The 23147-nt window shown below is 37.6% G+C and overlaps 1 protein-coding gene and 1 long non-coding RNA gene across 4 annotated transcripts in view; both read right to left on the reverse strand.

The window, feature by feature from the left end:
- LOC139966942 (uncharacterized) overlaps positions 1–19599 on the reverse strand; it is a 29542-nt gene extending 9943 nt beyond the window's left edge. The window contains exons 1-12 of one of the 3 annotated variants that reach the window (XM_071970440.1): positions 19354–19597; positions 14172–14342; positions 13358–13498; positions 12519–12617; positions 11022–11229; positions 9993–10055; positions 8148–8279; positions 6134–6277; positions 5437–5723; positions 4612–4864; positions 2879–3094; positions 237–370 (exon numbers count right to left, since the gene is read on the reverse strand). In XM_071970440.1, coding sequence (XP_071826541.1) covers positions 237–370; positions 2879–3094; positions 4612–4864; positions 5437–5723; positions 6134–6277; positions 8148–8279; positions 9993–10055; positions 11022–11229; positions 12519–12617; positions 13358–13498; positions 14172–14342; positions 19354–19491 — 1986 coding nt within the window. In that variant the 5' untranslated portion in view covers positions 19492–19597. Of the gene's footprint in view, positions 1–236; positions 371–2726; positions 2777–2878; positions 3095–4611; positions 4865–5436; positions 5724–6133; positions 6278–8147; positions 8280–9992; positions 10056–11021; positions 11230–12518; positions 12618–13357; positions 13499–14171; positions 14343–19353 lie in introns of those variants that run through there. The other 2 variants (XM_071970442.1, XM_071970441.1) reach the window with 2 other exon arrangements.
- An 857-nt stretch (positions 19600–20456) lies between these two features.
- The window catches only part of LOC139966948 (uncharacterized), a 49524-nt gene continuing 46833 nt past the window's right edge, over positions 20457–23147 (reverse strand). The window contains exon 3 of the long non-coding RNA XR_011792812.1: positions 20457–20634. This is a non-coding gene — a long non-coding RNA (uncharacterized lncRNA). The remainder of the gene's footprint in view (positions 20635–23147) is intronic.

A 23147-nucleotide genomic window follows, 5' to 3' on the forward strand; every position in this document is an offset into this window, starting at 1 on the left:
AAGTACTGCAAATGCAAGTACTACAAATGATAGACCACAGAGGAAATACATTTCACCACTTTGTATCTGCTACCTTCGATTTGAATAAAACTTGCTGATTGGTTGAATTCTGAATTGCATGTGATTTCATTATTAATAATTCGGTCACAACTGTTGCTCTGCTACTTCCAGTTTCTATATCTACTTTTATCATTTTATCAAGTCCTACAGGAGTTTTAAAATGACCACAGACTTACCAGAAGACCTGAGACGATATTTTTAAAGTATGTAGTTTCTTCCTCACTGAGGATTGCTATATTGCTGTCATCTTCTTCGGGGTCGGGCCAGCCGTCTGGCTTGTAAGATAAAACTTTGAGTTCGATCTTGCCACCTTTCGATAAATAGAGAGTATTTCTATTTCTTGAGTGTTTGCTCCATTTAATTCTAACGTGTGTTACATGCTGCTGAGCCCTAGTGTGACCTCGCAGTTCAAACCATAAGGGTTACCCCCGGAAACATCATGGTTACTTTCCCATTCACTTCCTTTGACTTAGCTCTATATGCTGTGCCTCTCCCACTTCTCTCATTCTTCAGCCCCCTCCTTCATCTTAAGTCCCCTCTGTCCTCCCCCCTCCTCTGCTCAACTCTTCCCCCTTCTCCTCTCACTCTGCTTCAACTCGTTCTTCAATATACTGTTTCAGTTTCTATTTTATTATTCCAAGATTAAAGAGCCTTGTGGGTCAACAACATAAACATCAGTGAACAAATTAGTAAGTTAAGAGAATGAATAAAATCAAATCAAACTTCAACATTGATGAAAACAATAGCTGTTGCAAGAAATAACAGCAACCCTCGCCCCCCCCCCCCTCCTCTTGAGATGAAAGGAGAAAACTAAAAGCAAAATAAATCCAAACAGCCCTGGTTTGAATCCCATTCTAGTCAAAGTCTCATATTCTCAAAATTGGAACAAAACAGTTCAAAAAGATAAGGCAACCTTATCAGGTAAATGCAATAAAATAACAAAAACATTGTAAAACTGTTCAAATATTTCTCCACAAAGGGCTCCGACTTTTGAATTCTTGTTCTTTCTATTCAGTAGTATTGAAAAGCTTTTTCTGTTTAAGAGTGTTATAAAATCTATAGCAGGAGGTTTATTGAGATAGATAATGATCTTGCTAATAATGATAAAAAAAAAAAAAGAGGGGGGAATTTTGTGCCATATCCCTGGATATGATTGCATGAGAATCCTAAAACAATTGTTACTCAAACAACTGGTATGGCTGATATTTCACTGCCCATCAAGAATCTTGGAACTTGTGTAGAAATTTGCCCACTTTGCATAACATTTTGCGATGCGATGTAAAGATAAATTATGCCCTGTACGTCTGCTACTTGATGCCCATAACAGCTTCAGTTTACTACAGTAGTAATAGTTGCTATGAGGCTGTCGTAAATTCAGGTCTATGCACTGATGAAAGTTTTCATTTGTTACACATCTGTTGCGATGATCTGCTAGTGATGCGCATTGCTCTAATGTTAATACCGTACAGCAAAGTGCAAATGTTTTGAAATTGTCTGAAATTATTATTACCACTAATGACTCACACAGTCCAGTATAAAGCACTCACAGACATGTACAACTTGTTGCTTTTGTAACAGATCTTGCTCAATACAAAGGCAATATGTACAAACCATTTGGGGATTCCCCATAGGGCTTTTTTGTTTAAATTCCCACTTTGGTTGGTATCAAAAGAGAACTTGGGTACTTTACTGAACAGTATTTAAGAACACATATAAATTAAAATCTTCCAATTTGAAAAGTTGTCTTCAGCCAGTTGGTGGCCATATTTTTTCGTTCCTTAGGGAGTTTGCACTGGCTGCACCAGCCTAGTTTAACCTCTTGACAGGGATGGTTTACCTGAACATGGAGTCGAGTGGGATGTCTTTACATGACGACCAACACCATTAGCTCATGCATTAACCAAAACAGTGGCACAGACTTTTGTGTGAAGTTAAATACTTCCCAATGAAAGCAGTAACTACACTTTCATGTGTTCCACAGATCATACTTCTATCAATCAATCAACCAACCAATCAATCAATTGATTGATACTTATTTCAAGCATTAGTTTATTATCAGAGTTTATAGCTTTGACAATTGAGTCAGGTTGAAACAGCTTTTCGAGTTCGTAAATTCCTATTGGTTTTTTTGTACCTAGTTGACACTAAAGTCCCACAGCAATAATGTACATTATCTGATTGAGCACTCAAGGTTAAATTGAAATTATGAAGAAAACATGAAAATACGGGTGGTGTTACAATATTAATGTGAGGAAGTGTCTGGTTGCTGAATATTTGGAATTGAATGGAATCAATGATTACTTGCTCGCCTATCATCCATTTTAATCATTTTATGGTTCATCTTTGTTTGACTGCTGTAATTTGCTCAATTGCAATCTTCTTATGAGTAACCTGTGTTTCGAAACATAAGGTTTTCTCATCTGTGACCTAAAACCAAACGTTCCAGAGAACCTGACATTTTGGGCATCTCTAGAGCATTTCTCAAACTGTTCTGAAGCAATTTCTAACCTTTCATCGAATTTTCACTACATTATGCGTCGAAATCCATGGAATCGGTCTAACGCTATTTTTAGCGCCAGATAAATCCTGATGTTTGACTTATCCCGGGCACTGCTTCTCTATTCCTCCAGGGCAACAGTGCTGGAGAGACGGGGCTATTTTCGAGCCGTGTGAATAACACACTAATGTTTAATTGTAAAAGTAAAATTCTGGCTCTCTGCAACGAAAATGAAAAAAGCTGCTTGGAATGAGGGCATCAATTGTTAAGTTTTCAACATTTATATGATGGCATTCTAAACCGTGACGGTTTTAAACCTACCTTCGACTTGTATCCCAGACTGTTCTAAATGATCCTGTATTGCCTCTTCTAAACTCTTATGTTCTGGATCGTACAAGTTGACCTCCTTCTCCTGGGTGTTCGCACCTGTTTCCTGATTCATGCTGATTCTGGTGACTCGTACCCGTACCCTGTCCTCGACATCACCATCCGCAGCAGCATCCTCACCAGTTTGGCTGTCTCCACTTTGACCTACAGCTGATGAGGGATTAAAAGATTAAAGAAAAAAATTGAAATGAAATTTGAAACTAACACTCTTAATTTTACTGAAGTAAAGTTAACTGGTTGCCCCTTTTATAAACTATTTTTGGACTAGTGTGTGATAGTTTTTCAAGACCAATTGTCCTAAAAACTAACTCCTACACACTGCATGGCCAATGATCCCACACAGAGCCACTGGTCTCTACTAGCCAGTAACCACCGATGCTTGTTTAGATCACATGCAAAGATATTTGTCTATGATGTTACATGTCTTGGCAATGGGCAACTGTAGTCATGAACAGCTGCACACTGCATGAGAGTTGTGAAAATGCAACTTGTTGAGCTGGTCACTACATGAAAAAAAACGTTATCAGTTTCAATTAACTCTCATTGTCCGACTGTTCACATTTATACATATTATGATGGTTGAACTGAGTCAGCCTATCCCTAGTCAAGTAGTGTGTTGTTGCTTTTAACCACCTGTTTCGGGAATGTGAGGTTACGTCCAGTATTTTCATGAACATAGAACAGCATATTAAATGCAACCACTTTATTTTCACTAAACTAGATAATCAATTGCAACTTCATATTTGTTCATTATTTAATAATATATTTAAAGAAGACCCTGGAACCCAAACATCATTATTGATCTATGTGATACAGATAACTGTCATGAACAACTTTCTCCTCCAAACAGCAACATCTGATTCCATTTGGGAGATATCCCAGATTTAATGTTCCTTCACACACACAGACTTGATCAAGTCTAAATATGGCATCATCAAGCCACATGTGTTTCAATTTATTTAATTATTTTTATTAGAAAATTTGTTTCCTGTTATTTAGATGGGCTTTGCAATGTTGCATCTTAATGAAGTAATGGTGGCATTGGTATCAAAGTCAGAAATGTTAACATTCTACCTTGTGAATGTGAAAAAGAGAAAACAAAAAGAGAGAGCAACAGCTATCAGATCTTAGTGACGGCACTATGACATCACAGCTTTAGAAATTGACAGCTCCATGACATGACTTTTAAACTAGGATATCTCCCAAACAGAACAAGATTTTACTTCACAAAGATCTCTACCATATAAGATATGATGGGTTGGGTCAGTGTCCCCTTAAACAAAAAGTTGAATTCCAACATCCTAATGAAGAATGAGTTTCTTAAATTCCACTTGCAAGTAGAGAAACATATTTCTCTTGCTTTTTGTTAATATGTATTCATTTGGAGAACTATATGGCAACCTTCATTAACTGTCCACTATTGTTTAACTACTTGACCTGTTGCTTTTAAAGCAAGTGTATCTGTTTTCCATCACATCTGCATGTACGTATGTATGTATGTACAGGTATGTATGTACGTACGAGTACATGCGTTGATATTAGAATCTCTCCTGCATTAAAATGATCTCAACAGCAGGTTTTTCCAGCATCAACTATAAACTATATTTCATGTAAATGAAGTGAGCTCTAAAAGATGGAGAAAGTAAAGACAGCCTTAATGCATTTACCTTTTCCTTTGGTGGCTGTGTCACTTTGTAGTTTTTTTATTAAGTCATTTACTTTGGATATCAGCATTTTCTCTGCATCCTCCTTAATATCTTCTTCCTCCTCCTCTTCGTCCTTTTCTTTGTCATCTCCTTTTTCTCCATCCTCCAGGATTCTTGTCTCCTCTCCAGTTTTATCGACCCTTCCTCCTTCCTCCTCCTCCTCCGGCACTCTAAAATCGTTCTTGTTTATATCAAGTTCATCTTCACCAGTATTCTTGAAAATGAGTAAAAATTGTAAAATGACAAATGATGAAAATGAGATGAAAACATGCTATCTATTTTGAGTGAGTTACAGTAAGAGGCAGGGGAAGCTGATTTATGTTATGAATTTCACGTTATCAACACCCTCAACTTTTGAACATTTCATGACAAACTGTTGTTTTGCCTTCCACTACAATAATTGTAACAGCAGACAGTAGACTAATGAATGCATCGTTTCCCATGGTGGTCTCTGCTGATATGTATAAATGTGACCAAAATGATGCCTCATGGTAGTAACAACTTCTGCCCCCCTCCCCTCCCCTCCCCACCAAATCCTTATTTGTTTTGATTTCTGGAAGAAACCATTGGATTCTACTAGCTCAAATGAACAAGGTGAATTTTAATACTTTTTTGGACAAATATCTGGCACATGAAACACCAAATCCTACTGAGAAATTCGATGAAAAGGTGTCCTCGTGGTGAGGAGTCACATTGCCAGAAAATATTAAAATAATTTACAAGTGGCTTTGATACAAACTGTAAATCACCAAATCAACACAAAAAATTAAATAGTTCCAAACTTACAGCATTCAGTAACTTGTCTACTGCTTCAACATTTTCAAATGATTTTTTCAGCTCATCTGCCAAAGCCATCAACCTCGCGGCTTCGTCGTCGGTCACGCCCATATTGTCGATGCCATCCCGAAAGTCTGTTAGGAGAGACTTGTAATCTTTCTCACTGAATTCATCCTCCTCCTCCTCCTCCTCCTCCTCCTCCTCAATTTGATCTTCAACCTCATCCTCATCTTCCTCTCTGTCAGATTCAGATGCTGGTCGTTTCGGTTTATTTGCACCAAGTTCGCTCTCGAGAGCTGAGGAGAAAAGACAGACAACCAGAAGGGACAGACTTTAATGGTGGTCTATCAATGACCTATACTGCTTATAATATCTGATATATGATATTACATATGGTAAACTAATAGAACTTCAAGTAGAGGGGAAAATTGATTGAGGAAGCATGTAAAATATGCTACGCAAATTGCTACACACATACAAAGATACCTAGCAGTTTTTGTACTATTGTTGTTACGAGACAATAAATATCTCAACTGAGCATTCTACCTTTCATTTATTTTGCTTATATCTGCTTTTGAAATAAAGAAATCTTTTCTAATATGTTTAATAGTGTAGGCATTGTGTATGCTTATTTGCGTGATTCTTACGATGGTGTGAAATCATTCTTACTGACCTTTAAGGTAATAAAGTTGGAAATTATACAAACCGATGACTTCTTCATCAATGGCTTCAAGGGAGTCTTGGACGGAATCCATAATATCTACCAGGACCTTGGCAAGTGTCTTGGGGTCGATGCCCAAGGCTATTGCATCATCGATACTGGCCACTGAAAGACTATCCGAGTACTTGTCTGTCAGACCAAAATGATGGAGGTTAAAAGAATAATTCACCCCTAAATTTAAATTTTGACAGGCTTTATTTAAGCCTTATAGCTTATTTTTTTATTTATATATTTATATATATTTAAGCCTTATATTTATATATATATTATATATAATATATATTATATATATAATATATTATATTATATGTAATTTTTATTTTTTATATAATAATAATAATATAATTTTTATATAATTCTATTTTTTTATTTATATATTTATATATATTTAAGCCTTATATATATGTAAGCCTTATATAAGCCATTAAGGAGTGTTAGCTCAGTGGTTAACGCTGGTGCCTTTCAATCATAAGGTCCCAGAGTTCGAGTCACTCCAAGATTAATGTATGTTGTCCAGTTACAGAGTTGTTGACAATTGACAATTCCTAATCATGGACATTAAATATGAATGTAAGAGACTGACTTCGGTCAGCTTGTGGCTTTGATAAGCCAATGATGGCTTCTTTGCGAGTTCCAGCTCGCAGGAGGATCTAAAATACATACATACTGTACATACATACATCCAACTCTGCATTCCATTCCTGAAGGACAATTTGAGATATTGATAGTTAAGATTTCCACATTTGGTACCAACAGTGAACTTGAAGCAAACAGGTGCAATGTCATAGATGCACAAATGAAAAGAGAGGTTTCTTTGCAGTTACTTCTCACTTCATTGTCATGATTTTACAAAACACAAATCAATGCAATGTGTTCATATTCTCATAAATCATTCATTTAAAAGAGAGAATGTGGTTGTAAAATTTCAATCAAATTTTTAATAAAACATTCTCCGGTTAAAGATGTGTCTATGCCATCGCATTAGATGACTCCAAGTTCCCTTTTTCCACAAAAGTTAATCACCTTTAAAATTTGCAGTTTTATGAAAACTGTATGCAAGAACAGAATGCAGGGTTCACACAAAAACATGTTTTTCTCTCACAGATCTCTTAATAAACTTTTCTTTAAAAGAATTTTCTTTTGCCCCAAAAGCACAAAGATAAGAATCCACAAAAGGTCGAATATAATTTGGTTTTGGTATTTTATGACCTGATATTTTAAACATTTTGTTGACCTCCAATGATGCATGACAACACATCTTAGGTTTTCAAAGCCTCACTATGCTTTAAATTTCTAGGGTCTCAATAATCTATTTTAATACTATTCTGTGGCAAATATATACGTAATCAAAGACAATGCACTTATTAGAAACTTGGAACACTGACAAAGTTTAAGGGAATGAGAAATTCAGAAAATAACCATTTTCTTTGTTTATCCAAATCCTATGCATATACCTGAGCATGCATACTGAACCTATTAACGACGACGACGATGTGTGCTTTAGAACCTTTTGCCAAATTATAGGGTTCGAGGGGGGTATGAGAAATTTAGACAATAACATCATCTTTGTCATCCAGATCTGTAGCAATGCAGGGTTGTTTGAAGAACACATTGAATAACAAGTACCCTGGAGCCATTAGTTCTTGGCTGTACTGAGTCATACAGTCAAAAGTGTTCCCTGTCCAGGCTAGAGTACCACCTATTCATGGCCAATGCTTTTACTTTTGCATGCGCCCAGGGAATATTTTGATTTGACAGTGTGTGGATAAACAGGGGGAAGACTCTGGTATTGTAATCGGGTTTTAAGTTTGCTTGCTCTGTACGAATTAGCCAATATTTGGCCAATACAAGTAGACCGTCATGTACCAAACAAAGAGCGTAGGGTTAGGGATCAGTGTCTTGTTTATCTTCATAATGGAATGCATAAATGAGGTTTTAATATACTCTTGGGCAATTTCAACAATATTTGAAAAATAATGCTCACAAAATACCAGCTTACCAAGTACATCTCGTAACTCTTGCGAGTAAGCATTTCCCTCCTCATCACCGACACTGCCGGCTTTCGTTTCGTCAACCTCTTCTTCCTCCTCACTCTCATCTTTGCTTTTCTTGCTTAGCAACTGTTTAAACCCTTCATAAAATAAAAAGACAGAAAAGTGAGAATTTTGAGCAATTAACAATGTAACTTTTTATTTAAAACTGTGGTATGTGTTAGATGGTTACTTTTCACCACCCTTTTAGTGCAGTAATACGCAGCCTTCTAATATTTACACACAATCATATACACTTTAAATCTAACCAAGTGATCTCCATGCTTATAATTATTTGATTGCTCATAATTATTTACTATTTCATACATAGTACACTACAGGTAAGTTTTGTGTCCCACAAAATTTAATATGTACTTGTTTTACATTTTTCTTTTGCAATTTTTAGATTTTGAATAACTTCATTATGCTAGGTGTGAGTTTGGTGGACAAAAACTATAGAATTTGCTTTTTTTTGGGGGGGGGGTATCTTATCTTCCTGTAGAGGCTGTGATTAGAAGCACCTATTACGACAAAGCCAACCCAAATGAGGATTTAATATGTATGTGAAATTTTAGAAATTAAACTGACGCTGCATGTGAAATGTTAGAAATAAAATGAAGCTGCAAGTCCTTTTTTCTTTCTTGGATGCTGATAAGTAAAGATTTTATTTTCTTTGATCAGAAGAAATTGACTTTTTTATTGTCATTTTGAAGGGGGGCAAGGAGGATGGTGGGGAAAAAGATGGGTGATGATAAGAGATGCTGGGAACAGTTGGGTGTGGTAATATTTCTAGCAATCTTTTATATTACAGATCACATATTGTGTTACATTATACACACACACACCTGATGCTATTTTTTCCTCTACACTCAACCAGATACAAATGCCATTTTAATCAAAGTTCATCATTTTAGAAATTTTAATTACAAAATAATTAAAAAGTAACAAAGAAGAAATTAATAACTTTTTTTAGCTGCTTACACAAGCAGAAGTAATGCATTGTAAAGTACTCACAAGCTGCTTTCATACTCTGAGCGAGGAGCAGGTAATGCATTGTAAAGTACTCACATGCTACTTTCATACCCTGAGCGAGAAGGGTAATGCATTGTAAAGTACTCATGTGCTGCTTTCATACTCTGAGCAAGGAGCAGGTAATGCATTGAAGTACTCACATGCTGCTTCAATACCCTGAGCAAAGAGCAGGTAATGCATTGTAAAGTACTCACAAGCTGCTTTCATACTCTGAGCAAGGAGCAGGTAATGCATTGAAGTACTCACATGCTGCTTCAATACCCTGAGCAAAGAGCAGGTAATGCATTGTAAAGTACTCACAAGCTGCTTTCATACTCTGAGCAAGGAGCAGGTAATGCATTGAAGTACTCACATGCTGCTTCAATACCCTGAGCAAAGAGCAGGTAATGCATTGTAAAGTACTCACAAGCTGCTTTCATACTCTGAGCAAAGAGCAGGTAATGCATTGAAGTACTCACATGCTGCTTTCATACTCTGAGCAAAGAGCAGGTAATGCATTGTAAAGTACTCACATGCTGCTTTCATACTCTGAGCAAAGAGCAGGTAATGCATTGTAAAGTACTCACATGCTACTTTCATACTCTGAGCAAAGAGCAGGTAATGCATCGTAAAGTACTCACATGCTACTTTCATACCCTGAGCGAGGAGCAGGTAATGCATCGTAAAGTACTCACATGCTACTTTCATACCCTGAGCGAGGAGCAGGTAATGCATTGTAAAGTACTCACATGCTACTTTCATACCCTGAGCGAGGAGCAGGTAATGCATTATAAAGTACTCACATGCTGCTTTCATACCCTGAGCAAGTTTCTCATTTTCCTCTTCTTTTCTCTCCTTTTCCATTTCTGAAAGGAAAATGTAGAATAGCCTTAAATGCAAACCACAGTTATGTTGTCTGATACCATTTCATTTACCAAATAAACCAAGCGGTAATGGAGGTCAATTCTGCAATGAATGACCTCCAACCTGCAACATACGTTTGAGACTTAACTTACCATGAAAATTAAAAACTACAAATTTCAGGTGCAATACTATAGCATTCTACTATATTGCTAACTTTGAAATAAGGTTTTACCATATGTACAAATTTCCATGGACAAGCACTCAATTTGCTATATTACATGAACATCTGGGCGGCAGAATTACCAAATATTAAAACATTGCCAGGATCTATAGGTAGTTCTAACATAAATGTAATAAATATACAGTGATAAAACTATTTCAACAGTGTATGAATTAGCCATCTGACTGCAATCCAATTTGAGCATGAAAAGCAAATTGTTAATCAAAATAGTCCTTTATCAGCTGGACACTTGAGGTGAAGATTTTTTAACTCATATCTGGTAATTAACATGTATTTCGTCCAAACTATATTTTCCCCACTTAAGCCATTTTTCCCAGGCCGCAACACCTCTTATCTGCAGATAACATATGGTAAACCTACTCTGGAGGGTCACCCAAAATTTCAGAAACTGTTGTATTTCCAATCCTTTTTCTTAAGAAAAAAATATAACCCCTAAGGAGACATGATGGACAACACAGGAATGTGGTCTGTCACAATTAGATCTTACGGTAAAATGCCGAAAACCACATTATTGGATATTTGGGAAACAAACTTAACTCTAGCTTTAATAAACAAAGAATCTTTGAAAAGGGAAAACAGAAATGTACAGATTTGTGAGAAATCAAGCCAAAGATTGGCGGGTTTATATACATATAAATGTCATCAAAGTGGATGTTCAATAGATCTTAACAAATTTTTCAAAACTTTCATGGATGTGTTATGAAGGTGTTGGCACTGATGTCCTTACTTGTTTGTTCTTCACGGTATAAGTATATATCAAACTGGTCTTGGGTCAGAGCTGGGGAGCAGAGGACACTCTTTGGTTTGACTTTTGGAGGTGGTTTGAGGTAAGGATGGTGGCATATTCTGGTCGTATGTATCGTGAGGATGTAAGAGCAAGTTGTTGGTTCGTCAATTCTGGAGATGGAATCTCCCTCCCCTTCAGCACAATGAAACTGGAAAAATAAACATAACAGTAAATCCATGTTTTAAATTTTAAACATGGGTGTGGCAGACACGGATACTTTCTTTTTAATAAGAGGCTCTGCGGGACAGTAGCCTAGGGTGTCTTAGAGCAGCGGTCAACAGTAGCTTAGGGCAGTAGGGTAAAGGAGGCTTGCAGGCACTAGGCTTGGGGTAATCGTAATCAGTAATCGTAATCGATTACAATCGATTACATTTTTTGAAGTAATCGTAATCGATTACTTTTGTGAAAATTACAAAGTAATCGTAATCGATTACAAGGGCAAAGTAATCGTAATCGTATTACATTTATGATTACAGTGAAATTTGAATGAGAAGGGCAAAATTAGTAGAAATGATTAAAACTAATTCTTACTATTGGCTTTTAGTGTGACCAAAGAAGTGTTCCTGCTTCTAGAATTCTCTAGCACAATAAACTTATACTAAGAAGTACTGGGGATTTGATCGCAGATATGCAGAGGATTGTGCAAGTACAGTAACCACAATGTAATCGTGATTGTAATCACGATTACATTACAATGTAATCGTAATCGATTACTTCAACTTTAGGCTGTAATCGTAATCATACATTCTCAAGTAATCGTAATCGTAATCGATTACATTCAGATGTAATCGCCCCAAGCCTGGTGCCAGGCACTTAGTAGTCTATTGTGGCTTTAAGGCAATCGCCTATGGTGGCTTGCAGTAGTAGTCTAGGCCTAGAGTGACTTACAACAGGACAGAATTAAGAAGACCTTTCTTTATGCAGTGACATTCTTTTGGTTTTACACCCAAGGCACTACCCATCATGCCAAAGTTAACCTGTAATGCCTCTCTCTCTCTCTAACAAACATACATACGTGAAAAGTGACACTGCATACTTTCAATACAGTCAAAGTAAACAGTATTCTTTGACATTTTCTTCTCATACTGTAGACCTAATATTTCAAGACATATTGCAAGTGACAAAACCAAGAAATGAAAACAATTCATCTTGCTATATGAAATATAAGAAAGTCACATTTATTTTATCAGCATGAACCTGAATGCTACCAATGGAGTATTTTCACTTCTTCCACAGATACTACTTCTATTACTGTTCAAATATAGTTTCCAAAGCAGTTATGAGGCAAAGCTGATGCCTCTTATCAACTGTAGTAGAATGTTGTGAAGCCCATATATGTATTTCACCTATACTGAAAGACTACACTGAGGGTTTAATGTGAATATTATATATCCATCTACAATGGAAATCTTGTGGAATCAAAGTATAAAAGTTTACCCTGACTTCTGCCTGTCTCGGTTTTCCATTTAAATCACAAGTGGAACCATTGACATAGTTGTGACTGTGGTAACGGTTAAGTCTGTTCTTCCTGGAATCCTTCAGTCATACAAAATGAGAAATGGTAAAATATTAGAAATAATCTCATAATGATGCTGTAGGTCTGGAAAGAGACACTCCAGTTATGAATAGAGGCGAATGGATTACTTTGTATACGGCTTTAAGAAGTCGAGTCCAATTCGAATCAGGTACAGTAAAGCATTGTAAAGAATTAGTTGATGGTAACTAATGGTAGATGTTCAATATTAATACAACAACATAAGTATATATCATCTGTCACTTGCAAACAAACCCAAAAATCAGAGCTAAAAGTGATATTTAATAAGTTCCATGATTCAATAAAGATGTTTAAATCATCAGCTCATTTCTTTAATAATGGAAGTTGTTAGTTTAAAGGTCATCAGTATTGCCTCAAAATAAATTTGCTTGAAACCAAATGAAAGTCACTGATGTTGACACTTGAGCTTTTGAGGAAATTTTACAAACAAGCTCAAAGTTTCTTCCTTCAATGAGACATTTTATTATCTGATCAATGACTAGAGTACAGTATTGATAATCTGGAAATAATTTGGTGGTGGAAGGTGGACCCCTTTAGGAAACAAAAACGCTGCTTTTGGAAACTTCCAGCAATAATAGTCATAATAGTATGCTGGAATCAATACTGAAACCAATTGAAGGTCACTGATGTTGAAACTTGAGCTTTGAGGAAATTTTACAAACAACCTAAAAGTTTCTTCCTTCAATGAGCCTTTAAGGTCAATATTGACAAGTAAACTCACAGTTGTTGCATTGTCACTCCAATCAGTCTCCGAGTCGTAAATGCCCAGCACAACCACATCTCCAATGATCTTATCATTCTCCAGGTGGAACTGTTCAATGTTTTTCCCATAACAGAATTGATAAGACCACCAGTCTTTTGTCTGTATGCACAAGGGTAAACAGAGAGATTAGTATATAGATAGAACACTTCTACACACCTTTAGGTATTAAAAACATTTTCAAACTTATGACGAACCCTATGTGTCCATCTGTTGTTAAACAAAATGTGTGTGAAATGGACCAATTTTACAGACATGTTGCATCATATTACAAAAAGGGTGATGAATACAAGATATGCATGGATTGCATGGTGCTTCATTTGCTGCCATACACATTTGTTAAGTGCATCTACACTGTAGCAGTACCATTAAACATCTTTGACGGGGAAAACAAAGTTATGGAAAAGTTCTGTAATATATACACTGTAGAGCTGTATACTGTGACCTACAGTACTACTGTAGGTCAAAGTTTGAGGCCAAGTTTGATTGGCAGGATAAGAGGAATACCCCCCCCCCCCACGCCCTCTCCTCACTCAAAAAAGCAAAACAATAAATAGGAATCCCCTTTTCTTAGCATCACACATAGAGGCTATCATTTTTTTAAAGGTTTGCTTTCTCTCCCCTCACCCTAATCATTAAAGAGAAGAAACTTGGGAAAAGCAGATGAGCAATTGCGCTTAGGCTGTAAGCACATGCATGCCAATGTATGTTGTTTACAGTACCACTAGTAAGACAACATAAGAATCCATAAGTCCTTGTTTTGATATGATGTTACCTTTCTAATACATGGAGCAGTCTCCATTGGTTTTAAAAGCTCTGAGACTCCAATTTCACTGGCAGCCTTCTCCTCCTCCATCTCTAACTCCAGTTCTGCAATGTTTGGTAGTTGGCATTCATACTGCTGCCCATATTTGGAGGTCATATACACTACTTCTTGTTCAGAAGGCTGAAAAATAAAACAACAAGCAAATTAATGTCACACAAAAGTACACCGATGTGTGCGAAATGGACTGAACTAGACATGTTGCATCAATCAAAAGGGATTGGCAGGGAGCAAGAACTTTGCCCACACAAGTAAATGTCACTTAAAAAAGTACATAAAAAAAACACACAAATACGTAAATAAATATGTATAAATGGGTAGAATTGTATCCCCCCCCCCCCCATCAAATGTGTTGTGTCTTTTCAATGACCTTAATTGATTTTACTTTAAGATAAGTTTGATAGAGGCTAAACAGTAGTAATTTACTTATGACTCAACAAGTACAATTCTAAAAACATCTTGCAATTCATTTACCTCATTCATAGAGTTCAACAAGATATGATTTTTGAGGCTAATTGCTTTATCATTCACGAGTGGCACACGAATGTCATGTCAGTTTTTCAGAAAGACACTACAGTCACTAAGATAAAAAAGGATGTACCAATGTATTCATGTTGTTGATTTTTTTATTTTTTTTATTTTATTAACTTTATTCGTAACCAGGGGTCCTGTCACTGGTAAACCAGTGTTCTCCCCAGGATCCCTGCACATATAAAACATACAAAATATAACAAACAGAACACATAAATAAATAGAGAATATAGATATAAAAATATAAAAAAAATAAATAAATAAAAAATAAATAAATAAATAAAAAAAATAAAAAATAAATAAATAAATAAATTAAAAAATAAATTAAAAAATTAAAAAATTAAAAAAAAAAAATATATATATATATATAAATAAAAATAAAAATCTAATTCGATTTCAAAGATTCCAGAAAGCCAGGCCATTTCTAATTGCACATTTTAGTTTATTTTTAAAGGTATCAGTGTTATTGCACATACGAATATGCCGAGGCAGTGCATTCCATTGATTAACCCCATGGCAAGTTTGACGACGTCTCCCCCAAATAGTGTTGGAATGTGGAAGGCAGAAACCACCAGAGGTAGACGCTCTTGTGGCAGATTCACTCGAGGAGACATGGGCATACTTGTCACAGAGATAGTCAGGAGCAGCTGCTATGTGGATTTTATGCATAAAAACCTGACGGTGATAATTCCATCTTTGCTCTATAGGGATCCAGGATAGAGCTGAGAGAACATCAGCTGTAGGTGCAGTCCTAGGAAGATCTAGAATAATCCGACCAGCTCTTCCTTGCAGAGATACCAGACATTTTTTATACTTGGCACAGGTGTTAGACCAGGTACAACTAGCATAATCAAAGTGGGGGCTTATCAAACTATTGTACACCATAATCCTGTATTTGTGTGGAAGATACTTCTTAACCCTCCCAAGTATCCCAAGACGGCAGGATATTTTCTTGCAAATCATAGATAAATGGTCTTTGAAAGTTAAGGTACTGTCCAAAAGCACCCCAAGGTACCTAAAAACATGAACCTGTTCTATATCATGTGAGTCATAATGGAGAATGAGAGGGTCAGCTCTCTTCATCATGGTTGGTGTGCCAAAAAGCATACTTTTGGTCTTTTTTACATTCAAAGTCAATTTGTTTTTGACCAGCCACTTGCCAATCAGAATAAGATCTGTAGAGAGAACCTGCTGTATTTCACATATTTTCTCAGAGCTATAAATAACAGCTGTGTTATCTGCATATAAAATTGCCTGGCTTTCACTTGTGGCAGATGGAAGATCATTTATGTATATAGAGAATAGTAATGGCCCAATGATAGATCCCTGTGGAACGCCAAATGCAATTCCCATCATATCTGAATACTGGTTCTCAATCTGAACAATTTGGTATCTGCCCGCAAGATAAGAGCCGAACCAATCCAATGCAGAGTCAACAACTCCATATGACCGAAGTTTGTCAAGCAAAATGTCATGATCAACTGTATCAAAAGCTTTTTTAAAGTCAAGGAACAAGATGCCAGTGTCGTTCTTTCTTCCACAGGCACCGTCCATGTTTGACAAAATATCATCAACCACATAGCTGAGAGCCGTAGTAGTGGAGTAACCAGGTCTGAAGCCTGATTGCCATTTGTTAAGGATCTTGTTACTAGTTAGATACTGATACAGTTGATCATGAACAACTCTTTCCAAGATTTTTGACACAACTGGCAGAACTGAAATAGGTCTATAATTGTCGACCTGACTGCGTGTCCCATCTTTGAAAACTGGTGAGACCTTGGCAGTCTTCCAGTCAGAAGGGAAAACCCCATGAGAGAGTGAGAAGTTGATGATATAAGTAAGAGAAGGAGCAATGTGGGAGGCAGATAGCCTCAACAAACGAGCACTTATGTTGTCAAGGCCAGTGGCTTTCCCGGCAGACAGGCCCTTTAGTTGCTTCTCAATCGAGTCAATGCTAACTGTCTGGAACCGGAAATTACATAAAGTATCATTTGTGGAAGGAGTGTGGGGTCTAGAATCGAATTTACTAGCTAGCTCACTTCCAATGTTAGCGAAAAAATTGTTGAAGACATTAGCAATTTCACACTTGTCATTAACAACAATACCATTATCAACTATGCTAGCAATGTTATGGTGTTTGCTACTATGCATTGCTTCTTTAAGGGTAGACCATAATTTAGAGGAGTCATTTTTAGTGTCCTCAATTTTGGTTTTGAAGTACTCACATTTTAGTTGGGAAGCCAGATTATTGAGTTTGTTTCTACATTTTTTGTATCTGGCCCAAGTGTCCAGTGAACCATGTTTCTCAGCGACCTTCTTCAGGTGATCCCTCTCCCAGGTCATCGAGATGAACTCATCAGTGACCCAGGGAGTGTGCTCACCTTTAACAGTCACAGTTTTCAGAGGTGCATGGGCATCAGACACTTCATTAAAGAGAGTTTTCCAAGTATACCACATGAGGTCAATATCATCCAGACCTTCAATACAGGAAAATGGGATTTTGGAGATATCATCAATAAAAGCTTCCTGATGGAACCGTTTGAAAGATCTAGTAGTGATCTTTCTGGGAATATGTTTGGGTTTGTTAGCCCTTCTAACAGCATAAATCAGCCTATGATCACTCAGACCAGTGGGTATCACTCCTGACTGAGTGACATAATTTTTACGGTTCACATAAATGTGATCTAAGAGGGTTCGTGAGTGAAGAGTCACACGGGTGGGCTCGGAAATCATTTGACTGAGTTCATTCCGACGTGTATAATCATGCATATCCTTAGTAAGACCTTTCTTGCAAGTGGGAAGAAGATCTAAATTGAAATCACCTAAAATCAAAGTTTCATAATTACAATCCAATGCATTTGATATATTGTTCAATATGTCATTCAGGTAAACAAAATCTGAGTTGGGAGACCGATACACCGAGCCAATCAAAATTGGTCTGGTCTTCGGTAAAATAATTTCAGTCCATAGACAATCGAGGTGGTCTACCTCAAGGTCCAGACGTCTACGTCCCACCAAAGTGTTGGAGATGAATGTCGCTATACCATGAGATTTGGAGGTGGTACCATCTTTCCGTTCACAGGTGAAGCCAGGTAGGGTTATGCTTTCATCCGGTACACTATCATTCAGGTTAGTCTCTGATAGTGTGATGACATCAAATGGCTTACTAGCCATACTCAGTTTCAGTGTATCATAAGATGAGCGGATTCCCTGAATGTTTAAATGGCAGATTTTGAGTCCCCTTGGTAGGTCTATATCGAAGGGATTACCGTTGGTAATGTTGGTGCTAGTAGCTGTATCAGTGGAAGCGGAGTCCAGGCTAGTGTCAGATAATGACTGATCTGAGTCAAAGAAGGAATCTGCAAACTGGAATGGCACTTGGCACTGATTACACTACCAATCCTCGTCAGTTCCGGAAAGTCGGTCGTAAGTGGCAACAGATACATCAGTACACTTAATATGGTACCATATATTGCAGTTGTCACACTGGATACCACGTTGGTTGATTCGGACTGGTTTACTGCACAGCCCGCAGGGGAACTTGTAGTTTGGGCCTGGATTTGTGTGGATATCCCCTGCCATCAGCAATAGGTAGATAAAAGCAAGTTTATAAAATTTGAGTGGACGCTCCTGGTGCCGTCTGGAGCTAACTGCTAACGCTCGTTTATGACGGCGATAAAAGGCTGAGGGTCCATTAGGGCATAGCCAGGCTGCAATTTCTCCTATTTTTCTCCTGCAATTTTTCTACCTTCAGTAGGTGGACAAGTAATATTACACAATGCGGTTTGATCGGGTCAGTTAAGTTAACAAAGTTAGGTTAAGGCCAGATCAAGTCTAACTGCATAACCCTTGAGTGTTTAGTATTACTCAAGTCATGCTACTATAACTAGTAGCATGGTGGGCTCATAATTGACGCACTTAAGGATTGGATTGACGATGTCTGTCAACATAAAATCCAAATCACTCAACTGCATGCATTTTTCATATGTGTAGTTCCTCAGAAATGTAATGATCTCAAAATATTTATTGTTCTGTGCCTATGCAACGTACAATTGAGAAGAATTTGACCACAAAATGTCTGCTGTGTCAAGTTCTTTCATACCCCTAAATTGACACATTCGTCGATAAGCTAACTGTAGTGTAGGCCTAAGTATACATCCATTGACTTTGGATGCTACTTGCTATGCTCTGAACCTCTTAGCTCAGACAGGTCAGGTCCCAGAGAGTAGTTGTATCCCATTGAAGTAATTTTGGTTATTTTTTGGGAGTAAGATTTCCAAATGTCCAAAAAATGTGGCAAACTGAGGGGAGGGTGTTAAAAGCTTAATAAATACCACAATTTGGTCAGCAAATAGCTGAAATGGATTCAAACTCATGAAATATGTAATTATGCTTGACTGCAAAAAGTTTAGGTGGCCTGCTGTATCGTTGCTAGTAATAACTGAAGGTGCGTCAATTACGAGGGTGCGTCAATTATGAAGCCTTTACTATACTAATAGTTACTAAGTACTAGTATTAGTGAGTAGTATTATTATTTCTAGGCCTAGTGTTAGGTTTATGCCCAGTCTACAGTATGTCAGTAACGTTTACTATAGTGACTCACCCTTCCGAATAACACTGGCTGGTCAACTATATCAATATCATAATGAATATTCTTCAACTCGTCTATGTCAAGGAATGGGTGAACACCTTTCCAGCATACCAAAAAGGACGACACTAGGAATACGATTTCTCGCATCATTTTTACCAACGGAACAACTTTCTCTAGTGTACGAAGTTACTTATACGCTTATTTCACACAGCCTGTCGTCTGACAACAGCTTAGGCCTTGCCTACCTCACATATACGATTAAATGTAGTATGGATGTTGGTATGGAACGCCAAATGTGTTAACAATATACGATAATTATGTTAACATAAATAGCAGCTTTTGTTCGTTCACTTTTACTGTGACAGCTTTTCATACGATGACGTCTTGACGTTATTAAGATATTAAACAATAGAACGTAACTTGACGGTTAACATTTGATGGCAGTAAGGTTAATAATTCATATCAATGGACAAACTTATGGTCCAGTTATTCTCAGCTCAATACTACTAAACTAAATTTGGAAATCCAAACCGACGGAAATGGCTTTTTGAAAATGTAACAGGTAAAACTTAAAATACAACAAAACACGTAACATCATCTGTCAGAGTTTGTTTCTTTAAGATGACCGTTTTTTTTCGGTAATGGAAGATTAGCAATCTAGTATGAGCCCCCCCCCCCTTAGGGGGTTTCTGAAAGGAAATTTGCATATATCCAGTATAACATCACGAACGCCACCACAAAGCCATGGATGAGTATTCACAAGAACAGTTGAAGAACTACATGATACATTTTGACGGAAATTGTAGATTAATATTCTATGACTTAGCGGTAAACTGAACAGTGTTTGCAAAAAGGCTGAGCAGTCTGATGACAAGTATATCATCGGAAGGCCTCGGCTCGAGTCGGGGGCAACGAAGTCAGTGTTCGCAGCATTCGATGTGCAATCGATTGAATTCGAGCAGTTCACTTCAGCACTCAATGAGCGGATTTAAGTCAGCTCGTCACACCTAGGTTTTTAATATGTATACCCAACAAGCATCTCTCTTATGAGACATAGTTTTTATGTTGCCTTATAAACGCCCCTGTCAGGCAAGTTCGATATTACCTTCATTTTGATGCGCCATCATGGTCTATTTCAAAATCCTTCAATATCCTACGCCTGTGGCATCGAAAATGCTGTGTCGTACAGTCGAGTTTGCAAGGGGCAGGGGTTGGGCAGTGCCCACAACTGTCCGTCGAAGTTCCTTCCCCTTCCCTTTCCCTCCATCAAAATTCAACCGTCTTCCACCTCCACTGCAAATATCATGAAAAAAAGAAAAAAGGTAATCGCATTAATGATGATCTCGCCCCAAACCGCGTTCGGCCATCTGAAAAAGTTAACTTTCTGTTGCTTGCAAGTGACGTTTTGTTCGTGTTGCTACAAAATGCAGACAGTAATGAAACGTGATACCTTAATTGTTATCTTTAGCTGGACCTGAGATGTCCATCGCTGTATCGTTGTATACTGTGCTGTTGGTATTGACCGCAGCTGTATGTATACTGATTGTACACTAGTGTCTAATTACCGACGGTAGCAAGCTGTGTGTGTATTTTCTGGGATCGATGGTAGTGTTTAACACTTCTGTTACACCTCATTCGAAACTAGGTCAAATTACCGGCATAAGACGTTTCTTTTTGCGCGAGTCTTCACCCTTTAATACGTTTCATCTATTCACTCTAAGCAGGCGTAAGACAACTCACAGCTGTTACTGTCATGGAATACGTGTATCCTCTCCCCTTACCCCCCCCCCCTCCTTCCCAAGTCAATAATCGCCAAAGCACAAGCAGTGGGAAAAGTGATTAATGTCACCTTGAGCAGCCTCAAAGTTACAATTTATTTTGGCGATGTGCTCAACTTTAGGCAACGTGTTCTAATAGGTGTGCTTTTCCCAAGTTCGCGGTCAATTAAGCTTAATTAGCTACAGAAAAAATAAAATCGTCAAAGAATCAAAAGCACAATTATGGCAGCACCTGCTGTAGGGCCTTAACTATCTTAATGGCTATAGGCAATGTCAATGTCAAATGTCAATATCAATGTCAATAACAATGTTGGAGTGGGTAGGTGTGTCGGGTATGGCTTAGATAGTGGGGTCAATACGTAGCCTACATCTGACAGCTTCATTCTCCGTTGGAGCTACACAAACTATAAAGAAGTGTTGTTTTGTGTTGGAGTGATGATGGTGATGGTAGTGCAGATGGTGATGATGATGATGATCATTATATGAAAGTACACGATGATAATATTATTATGTATACGACGATACTAATATTAACTAGTTTCGATAAATAACATGACTTTGCATATGCATTACATACTGGACCAAATTTAATTTTTGATAAGGTATACATCTTTATAACTAAAGCACATTTGGTAGCACTTTTTAGTATTCATAACCAGTACGCCGCATTTTGATGTGAGTAGCACAGTGTCTTCCATATTGAAATATTCCCGTTATTTTGGGAAATAATTTCCACCAATGGGAGACTTGAACAAGTCAAATCTGTACTTGTTATTCAGGCTTCCTATATCTAGCTCGGTGTCATTCCATGTGAAAGACAGATTTGCAATTTGAGCTTTTGTCCACAGCTTGGGATGGTGGAATACGACATGTGAGAATGACCTATATTGTTGGAGCCGATTCCGATATCTGCTCTTTGATGTTTCTCTGTGGTAAACAAGTTGCAGGTCTGTCTATATGGGTGCACTTTTCGTGAGCAATTTTGGGTCAGCACAATTCAAGACTTGATATCCACAACATTCTGCAGATTTAGCAGAGGAATACTTTTTTTTACGCTTCTCGTTCTGTTATTGCATGAATGATAACTACGGAGGGCATATGCTGTTGGTTCTTTGTTTTTGCCGCCCCTCCCCCCCCCCCATCCCATCCCACTTCATTCTCTCTGCACCAGTATATAAACATATATACATATATATATATATATATATATATATATATATATATATATATACATATATATGTATATATATATATAATTGAAATCGTAATGAGGTGGAAAATCCAGAACAGTGAAACAACTCCCAGCCTCCACCGGGATTCGAACCCGGGCCTCCCGCTCTGTACGCGGAAACCCTAACCACTAGGCTATGGACGCTGATTGTATGTCCAGAAGTTCGAAACCGGTAAAGAAGGTCGTATATAATTCCACTGTAGGTGTTTGTCACCTGTATCGAACAATACTAGTTCTGTTTTTGGTGACAAATTTTCCTTACTCTAGAGACCAAACATGATGCTAACCAACTCGAAATCATTTGTGATTCCTAATGCCGGATCTCGAAAGAAATACTTTTGAACATACTTAGTTAAATGAAATGGAGGTAAACGACAAGGCTGGTGGGGGTCCATACCTCTCCTCCTATTTTCAACCTCACACCAAATATTAAAAGTAGTTCAGTTCTAACACAAACTTGCGTACATAGGCCTAATATATATACCCTTAACATGTCTACAAAATCCCCCCCCCCCCCTCACCAGATCCCCTACATTGAATTCGGCCCTACAACTTCAGGATCACACTGAAATTAGTTAAATGAAATGGAGGTAAACGACAAGGCTGGTGGGGGTCCATACCTCTCCTCCTATTTTCAACCTCACACCAAATATTAAAAGTAGTTCAGTTCTAGCACAAACTTGCGTACATAGGCCTAATATATATACCCTTAACATGTCTACAAAATCCCCCCCCCCCTCACCAGATCCCCTACATTGAATTCGGCCCTACAACTTCAGGATCACACTGAAATTCCG

Source organism: Apostichopus japonicus, chromosome 4, assembly GCF_037975245.1.
Source record: "Apostichopus japonicus isolate 1M-3 chromosome 4, ASM3797524v1, whole genome shotgun sequence".
NCBI lineage: Eukaryota > Metazoa > Echinodermata > Holothuroidea > Aspidochirotida > Stichopodidae > Apostichopus > Apostichopus japonicus.